The 18,070-nt window shown below is 36.7% G+C and overlaps 1 protein-coding gene across 3 annotated transcripts in view; it reads left to right on the forward strand.

Moving 5' to 3' along the window:
* The window catches only part of ralgapa2 (Ral GTPase activating protein catalytic subunit alpha 2), a 249,957-nt gene that overhangs the window by 125,204 nt on the left and 106,683 nt on the right, over positions 1 to 18,070 (forward strand). For all 3 annotated transcript variants that reach the window (XM_079833687.1, XM_079833685.1, XM_079833686.1), the window contains exons 18-24: positions 1,522 to 1,610; positions 1,692 to 1,782; positions 4,286 to 4,474; positions 8,485 to 8,604; positions 11,356 to 11,549; positions 11,641 to 11,739; positions 15,277 to 15,432. In XM_079833687.1, coding sequence (XP_079689813.1) covers positions 1,522 to 1,610; positions 1,692 to 1,782; positions 4,286 to 4,474; positions 8,485 to 8,604; positions 11,356 to 11,549; positions 11,641 to 11,739; positions 15,277 to 15,432 — 938 coding nt within the window. The remainder of the gene's footprint in view (positions 1 to 1,521; positions 1,611 to 1,691; positions 1,783 to 4,285; positions 4,475 to 8,484; positions 8,605 to 11,355; positions 11,550 to 11,640; positions 11,740 to 15,276; positions 15,433 to 18,070) is intronic.

Here is an 18,070-nt window from a genome sequence, read left to right on the forward strand (position 1 = left end):
ACTACAACATGTCATATATAGCCCATAACACGACCTCACATGTTTATTTTTTAACAATTTGCCAGGAGTAAAATTTACATATGTGGTTTGGGACCCACGAATAGACTTTTGTCCACTGTAGTGGACATTATATTTTTTTAGGAATTTCTGTGACATCATACATGTCACATGTCACAGTCTGGATGTCCTGTAAAGAGCACATTCGGGGCTTTGCAGAGATACCAAATGTTTGGAGATTTCACCAGGACAACAACTTCTTCTTGGTCTTTAAAAACGGCTGACATTAATGTTTAGCACTCTTATGGAAATATGATAATATTTTTTAGTTATAATTTAAATTGGATTCATTTTCAAATTGTTTGTTATAAATCAACATCTCAGGAAAATGTTATGGGATTTCTAATCAAAATATGACTTTCTGTTACAAAACAGGGCATTGATTTCATAAATGTCCACTGTAGTGGACGCCAGGATTTAAATCATGTTTATCAGGCATTATGGAGACATAACAAGTGAATAGGGAAAGAAATTACAAATCAATATTCCTATGAAATATTAGATATTATTATGAAAATGTTGGCAATTATTACTCCCATTATTTAACTTATTTTTTCATTACATGTTGCACCAAGAACACCTTAATATGCAAATTAGATGCAGTGTAAAGATACATTGTATTGGAAGGGAAAATCCACTAAGGCCATTTTACCCACATATTTCATAAAGTAAAATGGTATATCAATGCATTTTGTTATATCTTTCATAACATAGTCCAGAATCATCTTTAAACAAAGTTTGTTTAAAAAAAATCCTGAAACCTAAAAATTGATTGATGAATTAAAAATAAATCCCATTGTTTTTGCCTATACATGCAAATTCATGTTATTTTATTTTTAAAACAACTCAGTCCTGGTGTCAACTACAGAGGACATATCATAACATATGAATAAAATATAATTTTTTTCCCCCATTTGTTTCTAATGCTCTAAACAATGCAATGACATGAAAAAATACTAAATTCAAAACACTTTTTTTTTCTGGGTCCCAGGAGGTTAAACAACCAGATGCATTTACTTGTCCAGTTTCGCCTGAAATGTGTTTGACTGTTCATATTTACACGTAAATAGCAGACTTAAAAGTTACTTTCCCTAATAACTAATTACTTTTCATATACAGTAATTGGTAAAGTAATTCAATTACTTTTAAAAGAAGTAACTGTAACTAATTACACATTTTCAGTAACTTGCCCAACACTGCTGTTAAGTACTGCGGGTGCAGGGCGGATGCGGGCTTACTAAACAGGACCCGTGCAGGACTCTGATTCTTAGCACTTAGGAAAAGATGTCATTAAACAAATAACATAACAAATATAAACACGGCATTGGATAATTTGCACTGTTGTCATATTGGCCAGTGCAACACAAACCAAGAATTAGTCTCGTTTAGAGTGTTTGAAGGAATTTGCTTGAAAATCAAAGGTAGTGTGATTTCTGATATGTGGAATACCTGAATGAAATACAGGTCAGAAGAGAGATGAGTCTGCAGATACGGGCAGAACGTCTGTGTCAGAGAGCAGCTCTACAGGGAAAAGAGAGAGTGACGCTCCCACGGTCAGTAACATCTCAATGGCATTGATTAAATCAATGATTATTCACATGCTAGTTTCATTGAGGTTTTGTGGATATTGTCAGATTCTGATCCGGCGGAGCAGCAGTCCATCAGATCTGGATTATCCAGCAGACGGAGCGCCAACATTCCTGAAAATTAAGCTGCGTGAGAAAAGTGAGCTCTGTCCCACAATCCCTCCTGGCATCTTTCTATCGCTCTTCTTTAAAGAAGATATATGTCTTTCTCCTTTTCTTTCCTGCTTGCTTGCTTGTACCTGTATGCCTCAATACCTGGAAACTAGGGATACTCATAATTAACCCGTTAACCGACAGTAAGAATTTTAACCATTTAATACTTTCGGTTAAGTGGTTTAAAAAGTCATTTTTCAAGATATTTTGAAAATGTTTTATGGTTAAAACAATACGCTATACATCTCAAATTGAGCTTTTTAAGTCACATTTTATTATTACAAGCATCATAAATGCTATAAACATATATTTATAAGGCTATTTTAGTTCCCCTGACAATAAATCCTTTCAATTTAACGGTATTCAGAACAGAACAAGAATGAAAAATAAAAGTAGCCTAGCTATTTGAACATCAAGCCAAAATGGATTCATTTAAAGCGAAACTGAAACAGAAACCGGCGTTGGGCTCACGTTTTTTAGTTGTTTTTTTTAACAGATGTGCTAAATTGAGGTGGATACATTTTTTATCTGATAAGAAAACGTGCATAAATTACGATGGAAACTAATTTACAGAATAAAAAATAACAACTCATGTGACTGCCTCAACAGTAGATGTGATTGGATAACTGGACTAACCAGCGGACCAATCACATCACACAGCATATCAAATGTTGTTTTGATCATTCTGAAAAATCTAAATGATTTGGTTTAACTCTGAGACGCAAGTCATTTTTGATGTAGGAAAAAGAGACCGTTTCTTCCACGATTGCAGCAACTTCTATTTCTATTACAGATAATATGTTGCATCAATTTCCCAGGAAGTTACAATGTTCTTCTCTTAACCACTTCAGCTCTGCACCCCCTCACCAACCCACCCGTGGGTCCAATATTGCATCATCATAATCATTTCAAAAAATCTATAAGTTTTACAGCACATAACTAGACATATATGGTATCGTTTGAAAGATTAGAACCTCAGCTTTCTTGATAACCCAATCACATTTATTTTTTTCACAATTATTTATTTATTCACATTGCATTTATGTTACATAGAAAAAGATAATAAGGTCTGAATTTGACCCCCTGCAATGATCCCCCCTTGAGAAAATCATATGAATAATCTTAAATTTCATATTTACATCTCACAGTCTCACCAAAAATAGACAGTTTATTTCACCGATCTAACGCTTTACAGTAACGTTATTATCAAAAGAATCACGAAGATGGAAATGACTCCTTTGAACAAGCAAACACGAGTCATATTCCTGTTCGGATCACAAACGCGTTGTGGAGCTAATAGACTCAAACGCTATATCAGCTCGTTCCTTAGGTTGTTTTCTTCAAAATGAGACCATTTTTACATGTCTGTGAGCATGCATGGCCAAATGACACTGTAATATGTCATGATGTCCAGATCAAAACGTGATGCAGACAAATACTCTTATTATCATTAGTTTTGATCCTCTTTGTTTGCCACGATTTTTGATGACGTCATCAAGTATTGCGTCAAACATCAAAAAAAGCTGAGTATCTCAGCTTTCTATAGACATGTCGATCATGCCTCTAGACCAATCAGAGCCGAGATCTCCCTTTACAAAGTTGAGAAGGTGGAGCCTTCTTATCGATTTCCCAGCGGCTATGGAAAATCAATGGAGATGAGTAGGAGTTATTAGATAGTTTGCACAGATTAATCTCAATAACTTTTTTTTGGAATGAAATATCAAGACAATTCTTTTTCCCCTGTTTACCTAGTGGAAAAGACCAAACAGATTATTTTCAAATAACACATTAATTAAAAAATAAATCAAAATATGACTTTTTATACATGTTTATCATAAAATTGTGAATAAATACAATATAATATATGCAATATTCCACCACTGTGTTAAAATTTAGAGTGTTTTCTGTCAAATGAATTTACTCCAATGTATGTGGGTAGGACGTTCTTTTAAATTCAGATATGCCTAATTCTCTAAATATGCTGCAGAGCTGAATTAAACACAGGGGGAGGACCCAGTGCTTTATTTCGCAAATGTTTTATGCAATATTCCAAGTTATATTTGTAACTTTGAATGGAAAGTAGCTACTGATGTCTTGAATCATGCATTCAGTAGATTCGTTCAAAATTGATGTTTCCAGTAATGAAACAAGTGAAGTCTTTATGAGTGAATCATTCATTCAAACCATTTTTTTTTTTAAATAATTAATTCAATTTAATATTTTTAAATAGGCTACAGACTTGTCAGAACCTCTAGTAAATGACATGTTGTTTTGTTTAGTTGTCTATTCAAAATTGTGGGTCTCATAAAAAAAAAAAAAAATTGTGATTCTTAATTTATCCATAATCGTGCAGCTTTAATACTATTGAAAAATATTAGTGTAAAGCATTAGTATACAGTATCGTGAAAATATCAATAGGAATGACATGAATAAGTAAATGCATGAACTAATAACTAATATTAATGTCAGTACACCCTCTCTCTTGTCAGGTGAGAGTGTGAGCAGTGAGACGTCTAATGGTTACCTGAATGATGCTGAGGTGGGTCTGCTGGCGTGGCATGGGGTTGAGGAGGAGCCGGACTCTCCCTCTACTCATGACACGAGCATGAGCATGAGTGTCACCGTGGATACAGGGAGCCAGAGGAGCCTCCTGCTCAGCCACACGGAAGCACTGGCAGGTACCAGAACCCTCTGAACCCTGATCCCGCCCACCACTCATGTGCTCAGGTGTCCCATCTGTGTTCCTACAGTACCACTGTAGTGTCAGTGCAAACCCAAAACAGCAAGTTCTGTCACATGACTCACTGTCTGTCAGCCTCGGTGTTTGAAAGTTGTGTTGTTCTTAATGTGTTTGTTATTGTTACCCATTACTTTGGTGTCAGTATCTATTATGTGAGAAGATGATAGCAGCACGGCATATGATATAAAGAATAGTCTGGGCTAAATATAGCATCATCTGTGGGATTCTGTCATTGATGGTAATTTTACTGACAATAATTTCAACACTCAGCACATACATGGAATGAACATTACAAAAATATAATGACGTTCTAAAGGGTCAGTAAGGTAGTTTTTTTTGTTTTTTTTTAAGATATTCATATTTTTATTCAGCAAGAACACATATAGGGCCAGGTTTACTATACACGGCGAATTAGTGTGAGAGCGCGATCCCATAAAGCACAGATGGGAGTGGAAAGTTCTGCGTATGATCTACTGACGACACGCAAATGAAAGAACATGGACGCAGCCGGATCATTTCCACAATGACTAATATATCACTGCGTGTCTCTAGTAAATCATGACAGTAGTTAACGTCAAAATAGGGTTTGCATTAAAGACTTAAGATTTATATTTCAAATAAATGCTGTTCTTTTGAACTCTCTATTCATCAAATAATCCAGAAAATGTTTTATTACAGTTTCCACAAAAATATTAAAGGGGGTAGTTCACCCATCACCCATTTACTCACCCTCAAGTTGTTCAAAACCTGTATACATTTCTTTGTTCTGCTTAACACAAAATAAGATATTTGGAAGAATGTTTGTAACCAAGCAGATCTCGGCCTCCACTGACTACCATAGTAGGGTGGAAAAATACTATGCTAGTCATTGGGGACCGAAATCTACTTGGTTAAATATCTTCCTTTGTGTACAGCAGAACAAATAAATGTATACAGGTTTAGAACAACTTGAGGATGAGTAAATGATGACAGAATTTTCATTTTTGGGGGAACTATCCCTTTAAGCAGCACAATGCTTTTAAACATTGATAATAATAATTAAAAGACATGTTTTTTGAGCACCAAATCATGTCTTTGATCAAGCGATTGAATCAAATATACAGGTATATACACAAAATAAAGTCTATATGCATGTTATAGGCACAGTAATAAAAGTAATTGAAATTCCAGTTTTTTAAGCATATATATATAAAGAGAGAGAGAGAGAGAGAACGAGGACGAGGACATCACGCACACACACACACACACACACACACACACATACAATATTTGTAAACAGTTTGTCCATTCAGGCAATTTTTTTCGAATAGTTTCAACAGAACTGTTCATTAGTCATGTGGGCATCATTATTAACATTGATTGTTTGGCTTGCCCAATATATTTTGCTCATTTATCACGCTCTGTGTACTAGCTGTTAAGTACTGTTTACATGAAACACACCCACAAATATCTATATCTGTCTATGAATAACCCAAAACCACAACTTTTTAGCTCAAAGAATAATTATGTTTGCTGAATAACATTTGAAGCTGAATAAAGCTGCAAAATTACTTTACTCTTCATACTTCATACTTCCATTGTAAGTACGTTATTGTAAATTAATTTAGTTTATTTTTTAAAAACTGAGGTACCATCTGAAATGGTTTCTGTGGTAGTGGACAGCATCCCACAGTTTCTGTGAACAGAGAGAGGTATTTAACCCAGAACATTCATTTAATCAGTGGTTCTCAACCTGGAGCTGGAGGCTCCACTAGGGGGCCTCAGCAGACCTCCAAGGGGCCTAGAGATGACTTAACTCTCTACTGTTAAGACCTCAAAATAGACAATAAGCAGTTGCTCTTATCATATTTTTCTTTTTTCCCCCTCATTCATTTCCTATCAGGGCCGTGCAGAGAGTTCGTCAGGGGCAGGGGCTCAAATGTAAAAAAGGGGCAATATGTAAATATATATATATATATATATATATATATATATATATATATATATATATATATATATATATATATATATATATATATATATATATATATATATATATATATATATATATATATATATATATATATATATATATATACATATCCTTATGCTCATCAAGCCTGCATTTATTTAATCAAAAATACAGAAAAAACATATTATTACATTGTGTTCTTTTTAACTTTTTATTAATCAAAGAATCTTGAAAAGAGTATCAGTTTCCATCATTGACATTAAATCCTCATATTAGAATGATTTCTGAATGATCATGTGACACTGAAGAGTGGAGTAATGATGCTGAAAATACAGCTGTGATCACAGGAATAAATTATATTTTAAATTATTTTAATATATTTCGCAATATTGCTGTTTTTTATCAAATAAATGTAGGCTTGATGAACATAAGAGACTTATTTCATAATGCTGCATTATATTCAAAAATAGTATAATAAAGTCCTTTCATGTAACCATTTCGCCAGTCACTTGGGTTTTGTTAACTTTGATAGTTTTTTAATGAAATAGTAAACGGTGTATCAATATACATAAAAGTGAATTTAACACTACTTACCATTAATGCGACTTTTGCTGCTGTGGTTTTGTGCAGGGATTTGTTTGTTGTCTGTTAAAATCCATTTTGTCAGTGATGCAATTTATAAAATGAGCCAAACCGCAGGAAATTGTTCCACAAACGTTAGTTCGTCTTTCCATGTAATTTTCAACCGATTTATGAATAAGAACAGAAAATTACCGCTTCACATGATCATCGCCCAATGGAATTTGAACTTGCTTTGCCAGATCACGATTGGTTGGTGTACAGCCTATACATGACAAACGGGCATTGGTGAATTGTGTAATACTTTAAAATATATAGCTAATATATAGCTTTGTAATTAAATCAACACATTAGCTCTGATTATCGATATAAAAAAAATATTGGTTTACTTTTTTCCCGTAAGGCCACACACTCTCTGAAAGGACCATATTTGGCTTGAGAGCCGCTTCCGAACAGTGGAAAATCAGCTGTCAATCAAAACGCACGCGACCCATAGCAACGCGTAATGGCAACGCCTCAACAGAAATTGTCCAACTTTTGAGCCGTTCGTTACTATTGTATACATTGTCATGTTATAATAATCACATTTATTTAGTTTTATTGACCACGATATTATCATTGATATCTGTCTGAGAGGGGCACTTTTGATTCATTTTGAAAAAGGGCAGGGGCTCGAGCACCCAAAGCCCCCCCCCTCTGCACGTGCCTGTTTCCTATGTTGTCATTTGACCACAAAGATCACAAGTGTGACTATTTAAAGACCATTTTCTAATTATATCAACAAATTATTTTGTGATCAAATAGTATACGCTACAAAAGTTTTGTACCATTCTGAAGAAGTGAAACATTTTAAAAATGTTTAGCTCTAAAAAATATCTAATATAAGCTCACCAGAGGGTTAAAATTAAATAAAATAAGACAAAAAGTATTCAAATAAACTAAAACAATGAAACAATCAGATTTTACTTGTTTTAACTCACCCCATTAACAACAGTTTTGGTCTTGGAAAACCTAGATATATGAGGACCCCTAATAAAATAAATGATAAACCTGAAAAAGTCATGTAAATTACTAGAAGTAAATGCATATTTTTATAATGGATATTCCATATTCTTAATTTTCACCCAGTAAATCAACCTTGAAGAATATCCAGCTTTTAAAACTAAATCCTGAAGTTGAATTAACAGAAAAGTGCCTTTGAATATTGTTGTGGACAGTCTTGGAGTTAAGAAGGTGGAGAACCACTGCTTTAAACCATCCTAACGTCTGCTACTGATTATTAGATGATGATTCATGATCAGCTGTCGTGCCTCAGTGTCTTTAAGTGTGTTTGATTTCCCTGTTTGTGTGAAATGTGATTCCACCACCCTGCCATCCATCGTTGTGTTGTATATGTATGTGTGTGTGTGTCTGTGTAGGGTCTGATTGTGCAGCCACTCCTCACTGTCCCCCAGTGTCTCCGGCTCTCCTCGTGCCTCATGGCTGCTGTGAGGGCCCTCAGCTCCTGGAGGATGCCATGAATATGCCTCACCATCTGGGTACTGCACTCATCCTCTCAACCTCCCTCAAACCAAACCCATCTTCTGTACTTCACTCTATCTCCATCCCTCAAAGGCAACCTTTTTCCAAACCCTCTCATAGGTGACTTTCTTCTAAGACAACATCATAAAGAGCCGATTTGAAATGCTATTCGTGGAAAGGAACATGGCGTCAGCACAACCATGATACTGCAGTAAACACAAATATGACATGCAGTTATAGGGAAAGGGTCCATTAGTAATAAGAATGCAATATTTTCTGAATCTTTTCAGTATTGCATGAGATACACTGGTGTACACTCTAAAAAAAAAAAAGGTTCTATATGGCACCAAAAATGGTTGTTGGCTCGTAATCATAGGGGAACCTTTTTTAGTGCTATAAAGCACCAATTTTGGTGCTTCAGTGGTTCTTCAGCGGTTCTTCAGCGGTTCTTCAGAGGTTCTTCACTGGTTCTTTGACTAAGGTGGTATATATCACCTCTGAAGAACCACTGAAGCACCAAAATTGGTGCTATATAGCACTAAAAAAGGTTCCCCTATGATTACGAGCCTTTTTTTTTTACATTGAAACAATTTTCACTCAGAAATTTAAAGGTTTAAGGGTTACTTCACCAATTACCATTAAGCTTTGTATCAATATAAACCCGGTATTATATTCGAATGATCGTGCTTCCCCCCCTCATATCCCCCTGAGACGAGAGATTTCTGTATTTTTTGTCTGGAAAATAACCTCTGATGATTAAAAAATCATAATTTTGCGTCATCGGAGGCTTTTTTGACCAGAGGCTAGAGACTACAGCCAGTACTAGGAGCTAGTTCTGCATGTTTTCAACCCGCCCATAGGGGGTGGGATCTCACTCACAGAATGATCTACTGCATTCATAACGGAGCGGTGCGGAGCAAAGCGAGTTAAGCTTCCATAGGCATGAACTCATTTTAACAATGTCTTAAAATACTGTCTATGTAGGCAGCTCACTAGGGTCTAAAACAGATCTGTGTTTGTTTATCAGCATTTCTCTCCTGCAAGGTATTTCTCAAACTACAAGCAATTGGAAAATAATCCACAATGTTTTAGAAGGTTTGTGCCGGTTGCCATATGGCAACTCTGATGTAGTGTTCAGTGTTATCTACTGCATATTAAACCGGGTAGGTTTAGACTGATCCACTGCAGTATTTTTAAGTGCCCGGTTTAAGTCCCTTTTTCTTGTTTCCCTTGTCCATTTTCTCATTCTTATTTTCCCTCCGTACAGAAATTCACTTTTTAGTGCCTTGAAGATGTAGTAGAAAATCTAAGACTTAGGGTTAGGGTCCAATCCTGTATCTGTGTACACTGTTCATTCACACTGAGCAGCAGAGCCAAAGCAAAACCAAAACAATGTATTACTGGGAGTTTTTTTTTTTTGAACCAGTAGAGGGCCAAAAGTTAAATGTGTAGATTTAATTATTTTATTCTCATATAAACATTAATCAACGCACATACATCAGATTCAGTAAACAGAAGCTCAATCAGGCTTGTTTGACACACAAACCTATTACGGATTCTTCTCTAGCGTCAAGCAAGTACCATTGAGATGCTGTTGGCCATATTTCTTGTGTATAGTGTATCATGTTGTGTGTGTGTGCGTGTGTGTGTGTGATGAAATTGTTTATATGTTAGCTTCACAGCCCTCCTCGATATTTACATAAGTGTTCATGTTCGTTCATTCATTTTCGTTCATTCCTCATGTAGTGGGCTGTATGACATTCACTATATGAGGAAAAATAAGGGGATGGGGCAGTTTGAACATAGTTCAAGAGCTTCTGCCGTTTCTTAGAGCAAACAAGTCTCACAACTATACTCAATACTCAATTCTGATTGGCTGGAAGGAGTGCATTACAACTGTTTAATGCACATGTAGTTCCAAGTCAGTTTAATCTCCATTGGATATTAATGCGCTGCTTTCATTGAAGCACACACATGCATATACACTAAACAGCAGCTGTCATTCTACATCTGCCAATAATATGTCTTAGTAAGATGATATTTAAATGCTTAGTTTTATGATCAAAGTTCTGTAGTTTTAAAACATATAATGCAATGCAATTGGCTTTATGCTGAACTTCACATGAACAAACAAGAAAACTGGTCTCATCGCATTTGTTTGCTGGAGGAAGTGTTAACAGCAGTATGAACTGATGGCAATAACTATGGACTGTTAAGGTAATCAACTAACCTAGCTAGTTATTTTTATTGTTGCTGTTTTATTTGATTTAAATATCCAAATGTTAGTGAGAAGAAAAAGAAAAAACTTTTAGATGTCCATCTGCATATGTATGTGTGATATGTGTGGTATCTCCATTGAAGGCATTTTTTTTTTAGTAAAACGGCTTTATATTTAAAGGACCTGACCCAGAAGAGATGCAACCTGTTTCACAGAATATGGAAGTTTGTTGCACATAACCTCCATACAATGATGATTGAGAGATGAACCAATAAACTTTCCTCAATAGCCTGATTATCATACTCGCATTTTAAAAAAATATCTATAGTTGATCAAGTAGCTTCAGTCCAGTAAGTGTTCATCTTGAAATATTACTGACAATATAGAAGTTAGTCTTAAGTTTACTTTATAGAAATCAGTAAAGATTTTACAGCCAAAAGACACATGAAGCACAAGCTGAAGAGGGACGTTTGTACAATTATGGTAAAAGGCTTTTATAAAGTTCACATTTTTCTTCCTGTAATGTTTGTGTGCCTTCTCTTCCTTACAGACAGCAGTGAGTTTCTGGCTGATGATGTCAGCATCATCGCCGGTGGCAGTTTGACCGGTTGGCACGCCGACTCAGCCTTCGTTCTCTGGAGGAGGATCCTGGGGATTCTTGGGGATGTCAACAGCATCCACTGTGCCCGCATCCACGCCAAGGTCTTCAGTTACCTCTACGAGCTCTGGCACAAGCTGGCCAAGGTGGGTTCCCTTCATTCACTGCAGAGCCTTCTATACGGTTACCTTAGAAGCTGTGTAAGAGATCTTGATGTCAAACAAACTCCTGTTTCAGATCAGAGATAATCTTGGGATCAGAGTGGATACAGACACAGTCATGGCCAGACCCATGTTCTTCCCTCCTCTGCGCATGCTGGCCTCCTGGCTCTTCAAGGTAATACACATTCAAAATAGCCCATCGGGAACATTCTCTGAAATTTACCTTTAATTTTGCCCTGTTTTGAACTTAAAATTTGAACTTGGCACAACTGATTTCAACATTGATATTAACCCGTTTAATCCCAATTGTTTTCTTGCAAATTGAGTACATGCATTTTACTCCTTAGGCCTCCGTAACACACACATTTTATGCCCTCTTGGATTTTATGTTGGTTAAGTTAGTGAAATATTGACCGTCAATTGTGACCGTTAACAAATTTACACCTCAAAATATATGTGCAGGAGTATAATTCTCAAAATATATCAGTAGTAGACCCTTTAAAGAATATATGTACAAAATATGATAGTTATATCTGTTAATTAAGGTGTTTTACTTGCTTCTTTTTGTAATATTCTGGTGAAGACATTTTCGTCTAGATGTGCAAGCAGGAATGAAACCGATCTGGTCATGTGACCGCTCACATTAGTCACATGACATTGATACATTTTAATCAAGACAATCGATTTTTTCATTTAAAGGTCCCGTTTTTCGTGTTTTTTTGAAGCTTTGATTGTGTTTACAGTGTGCAATATAACATGTGTTAATGTTTCATGTGTAAAAAAACACAGTATTTTTCACACAATTTACTTATCTGTATACCGCTGTTTTCACTGTCCTCAAAACGGCCTGAGAATTTCCCTGTTCTATGAAGTCCCTCCTTCAGAAACATGTAACGAGTTCTGATTGTGTCAGCGGTTCCCGTGTTGTGATTCGACAGCAGCTTAGCTCACGTTGCCCGAGAAGGTCACGCCTCTTACCATAACGGGGAGATGAACGCGCTCAAACTACAGCCCCTGAAGGCCAAACAAAGGTGATTTGACTCCGGCATGAAAATAACAGCGTCTGATGGCGACAAACGCAACCGAACCGAACGCAACACTCCCTCTTCTCCACGAGGGAGCAACAAGACCACGCCCCCTTTTTCGCGTATTCTTGTGGGCGGAGGTTAGTCAACAAACTGCTCTACTGACGTAATTAAAGCAGGATGTACATGGATGTAGTCCAAACCGTCCGTTCGCTGTAGGCTTTGAAAGGGAACTTCTGTTAAATAAAATATCTCGCTTGGCATTGAACTTTGAGCTTTATAATTTTACAGGTATTATTTATGCTCTAACAGCAACATTACACACTAACTAAAGTTTGAAAAAGGGGATCACGAAGAACAGGACCTTTAAAAGTTGAATTTCTTGCCCAAAGCCAACAGCAATGCTTTCAGAGCTTTCAGAAATCAGAAAAAAGACACTGTCACAATTGGGACCGGTGAGATTAAACGGGTTAAGAAATGTTTCTTGAGCATCATATCATCATCATATCATCATCTGATTTCTGAAGGATCATGTGACACTGAAGACTGGAGTAATGATGCTGAAAATTCAGCTTTTAAAATATATTCACATAGAAAAGGGTTCAATTAAATAGTAATACTATTATTAATTAATAATATGGTTTTTACTGTATTTTTGATCAAATAAAGCCTTGTGTAGCTGAAGAGACTTCTTTCAAAAACATCTCACCGATTCCACATTTTTAAACGGCAGTGAATACGCTGTAACCAGCAAAGTTCAGTGCCTTTATTTACTGCAATTGTGGTTTGCTTTATTGTCAACTAAGCAACTTCTTTCGAAAAGAGACCTTCTTTCAAAATAGCACCTAGCAACATATCTTAAATGGTATTCAATGCATGTTCCCACATGCACAAAACCTTTTTTTATTATTGGTATTATTCTTGGTATTTTGCTTATACAGTTAACTGTTTCAGCCATTTATTTCAACTTCAAATATTTTAGCTCCTCTCGGGTCCACCTTTATTCCAACACGTAAACTCATATAGGCTACTAGGGGTTAAACAAATCATAGTTGTTTCGTGTTCTGTATGGACCAGGCTCCACGGATTAATTGCAAGTTTAACAGCCATAGAGTGAAAGGTTATCATTTGCACATGTTTTGTCTTGCTAGTCTACACACTAGATTTTAAACCATTCCAGCGCTGGAAGCTTAATGGATGGACTGCATTTATATAGCGCTTTTAACAGACCAATGGCCATCCAAAGCGCTTTACACATTGCCTCACATTCACCCATTCACACTGCTCTCCTGTTCAGTACTTGTGTGCTGCTATCTGAGGAGAGACCCCTGGCATAGTTGTAAAGCGCTTTGGGTGTACAGTAGTACATATGAAAGCACTATATAAATGCCTCATGCAAACAGCACAGCTGCACACACAGAGAGAGGCACGTTTCAGATTCACGTTTCAAAATCCAATTTGATTCCTCTTTTGCGTCTCAATGGACACAAACCCACAAAATGATGTCAAAATACCTGTCTCAGCAAGTATTCTCGTAAACACAGTCAGTTGTGTCTTAAGTGAACGTGGAGAGTTGAGAGAAATTGGATGTGTATCATTATATTGGATCCGTGCGTCAGGTCTTAAAGTGACAGCAGCCTATAAATACCTGCTGTTGTCTGTCATTGATGTTATTCAAACAACAAAACACAGCTTTAACAGAGATTAATCTACATTACATTTATGCAGTGAACAGTGTTATTTTACATGTAATTATTACATTTCTGTAGCCGAAATGAATACTACAGTTAGACCTTACTTTATTTGTAGATTTGTTATATTGTATTTATCTATGCTTGTAATTAGTGTATTTGTTCTTTTTATTGACTGTTCACTTGCCTTTAATAATGTTTTATCTTTATTAGTTAGGCTAGTATTTTTGGCTGTGGTATTGGAGCACATTAAGTATGCTTAAAGGTGCAGTGTGTAGTATTTATGAGGCTCTATTGACAGAAACGCAATATAATATACATAACTATGTTTTCAGTGGAGTATAAAGAACTTCCTTAATGTACCTTTTATATTTTTATTACCTTAAAATGAGCCATTTCTATCTCCATACACCGCGGGTCCCCTTACAGTGAAGTCACCATTTTGTGTCATGTTTCTACAGTAGCCCTAAACGGACAAACTGCTCTACAGAGTGCTTGTCACTCTCTGCTCTCTCTGACTTTGACGTTTTTGTCCTGTGTCTGCCACCGTAGCTTCTCTATGTGCTTCAAAAGGGAGGGGTGAGCGATGGGCGGTTGCAATTCACAACCTCACCGCTAGATGCTGCTAAAAATCACACACTGCACCTTTAAGTAATAAATGGAAAGCAAAGTTACCCCCACCCCCAAATTATGTTTTCTTGCTTATCCAAAAAAAGATCTGATCCGTGACTCAACAATCATAATATGATCCGAATCATGGTTTTGTGATCCGTTGAACCACTATAGGCTACACATAATACAAATATCAATACAAATACACAGAAATGGAAAAATATGTAAATGAAAACAGCTACATATGGAATTTGTCTGTGTTGAGATAGAGTAAATCAGAGTACAGAGAGTAGGAGAGAAGCAAACAAATACGAAGAGTTGACACTACTAGGAGGAATGCAAGGGCATATTGAATACCGAACAACATGTGATGTGTGTGTTCAGGCTACCATGCTGCCGTCAGAGTTCAAGGCTGGGAAGCTTCAGGCGTATAAGCTGATCTGTGAGATGATGACGAAACATCAAGACGTTCTGCCCAACAGTGACTTCCTGGTGCACCTCTACCACGTTATGCACAAAGGCTTCACCAGCGACGATCAGGTACAATTGATTCTGCATGCATGCATTTATTACACTTTCTATTTCTGTTTGGCAGATTATACCATCACATAATAATGGGTTGTTCATTATTTCAGTGAGTATAAATATTATATTAAAGAGATGAGAATATCAGGAAGTGGCGTGACATTGGAGTTGAGTTCTGCAAACTCAACAGGAAAGGAATTACATAAATCATAACCAAAAAATCATCCAACTAGAAGAGTACTTCCACCCATAAAAATACGTTGTAGACAAATGTATCAATAACAAGCAAAGCCTGTTAGACTTCCATTAAAAATGCATTACTGTAATTATTTTCCATTCTGCTTTTTAAAATCTGAGGGATGAGGCCCATGATGTGGATTTTTTTTTTTTTATAATGTTTCCTAAGGGGTACTTATATTGTTAGTATGACATCATAAAATGTCATCATTTAGAAATAAAAGGCATTTTTCTATCCTGATTTTAGCCCTCTGGCTTGAATGCTCTGTTTGAAGGGGCGTCTCTGCTGTGAGACTTCAGTGTAAAGTCCACTGTTGTGATTGGCTGACAGCTTTGCATTTGAAATGCGTATTACACTTTTACTACGTTTTTTTACTATTCCAGCTGTCGAGATTAAGGAATCGTAAAAGTGTTGATTATAGCATTATTTTTAGATCATGTCCCATCACATGAAAAGCTGCAGTGATGAGCATTGAGTAGACAGACAGTCTGTTGATCGTGTGGCAAGTGGGCAAGTGTGCAGATACACTCGCGACGTGTGATTGACAGCTCCAAACATTATAAAGAGAGTGTTCTTTGATCGCTCTCTGTAGTTTAATCACAATTTAAATAACAGATTTGTTTTAGGGATGGGCATTTCATGCCAAAATAATATTCGATGATCGCTGGGAATTATTTGATTATTATTTGAAAATCGTAACTCCTCCCCCACATGCACGCATGTATAGGCTACACCATTCGCGCTCTCAATCTGTATGATAGCAAACTGTTTAATTCATTAGGGAATAGGCAATATTAACTCAAGCCATATAATAGTTGTAAAGTCTTGAAACATGTGACTGTAATTTGACATCGCCCCAAGTTACCGTAGCCGGTATATGCCACAAGTCTACAGTGTGTGTGTGACACAATGTGTTCTTCTTCTGTTGTCTCAGGGTGTTTTTACACTGGCAGTTTAGTTCGAAATGGGGCACGGTTTGCATGAAAAATTGCTAATGTGAAAGCTGTTATACAGAGCTTGATGCGCACTGAGGTACCGAACCCGAGAACACACAACCTGAGTTTAGTTGCACTCGAACTGTGCCACGATTCATGTGAATGTGAAAGCAACACTCGGGTGCGCACTTGTTCAGGAAGAAAAGTAACCAGCGCATATCATTAGTTCAGTAACATACATGTAAGGTTGATGATTTACCTTAGATACGAGCGAGAGCGAGTCTGCAGTGTATACTATTCGCGCATAGCGAGTGCAATCAGGGTCTCCTCAAAAGAGTCTATTTGCAAGCAGCAAAAGCAGCCTTCAAGCGACACAAGTGTAAAAGAAAAACACAAGTAATAAAAGAAAACAATATATTGACCTGCGTTCTGTTTTCTATCATGCATGTTTGTGATGGCGTAAGATGAACGCAAAAGCACCAGGGTTCAAGTTGAGTGTGAAACCAGACCAACACTGCGGAGAGGCAGGGAAGAATCACGCTCGGACCGCAGCAAACATGCCCAGTATAAAACACCCAGAGAGTTTATTGACAGCGTTTAGGTGCGTTATTGGCAGCGCCACCCTCTGGTTGCACCACCACATCAGCACTGAAAATATGGGGATTTTTTTAGACGATAATCGCACAACCTATTCTATAATTAAATCAACTAATCGAATATTCGAAAATCGTGGCTCATCCCTAATTTGTTTCATGCTACTAAGAGAAACAATGTGAAGTGTATCGTTTAGTCACTGGCTTGATTCACTGATGCATAAACAGTATTAAACCATTTGGAAAGAAAGTCTGTGTGAACTTGAATAATTAGCTACACATCAGAAATCACTGATCACAGATCAGGCATTAATGAACACTGTTACTTACGGATTGCGGCGGTGCTGTCGAACCCATATCGTAAAAGTCTGTTTGTAAAGCCTGTGCTGACATTGCGACTGAATTAAATGTAAAAAATAAACTGTATAAATGTTCTACAAATTCTCTGGGCGGGCAAAGCAGAGAAAGGGGAGGTAACCTTTCCCCGTACGACGACGACATATAGGGAAGATTCCAGATTGGCCCATCTGAGCTTTCATTTTCTCAAAGGCAGAGCAGGATTAGGTTTGTACCCATCTCCATTTCTAGCCACTGGGGGACCATAGACAGGCTAGGGGAACTCATATTAATGTTAAAAAACCTCATAAAGTAAAATGATCATGTCATGGGACCTTTACATTTTTTTTTGACAGCATTCCACCAATTATTTCACTAAAACTTAACCTAAAATATTCCTTCATATAATATAATCTTCATGCATTTGACCACTAGATGGTGTCACAGTCTTTCTTGTGAATCAGTAAAGGCTTTGATTCTGTAGAAAATGCTTGAATCTTAAACATTCGCAAATAGTCATTATTGAATCATCAAAGAGAGTAAGTCTGATC

The sequence above is a fragment of the Gobio gobio genome (assembly GCF_949357685.1).
Source record: "Gobio gobio genome assembly, chromosome: 13".
Taxonomy (NCBI): domain Eukaryota; kingdom Metazoa; phylum Chordata; class Actinopteri; order Cypriniformes; family Gobionidae; genus Gobio; species Gobio gobio.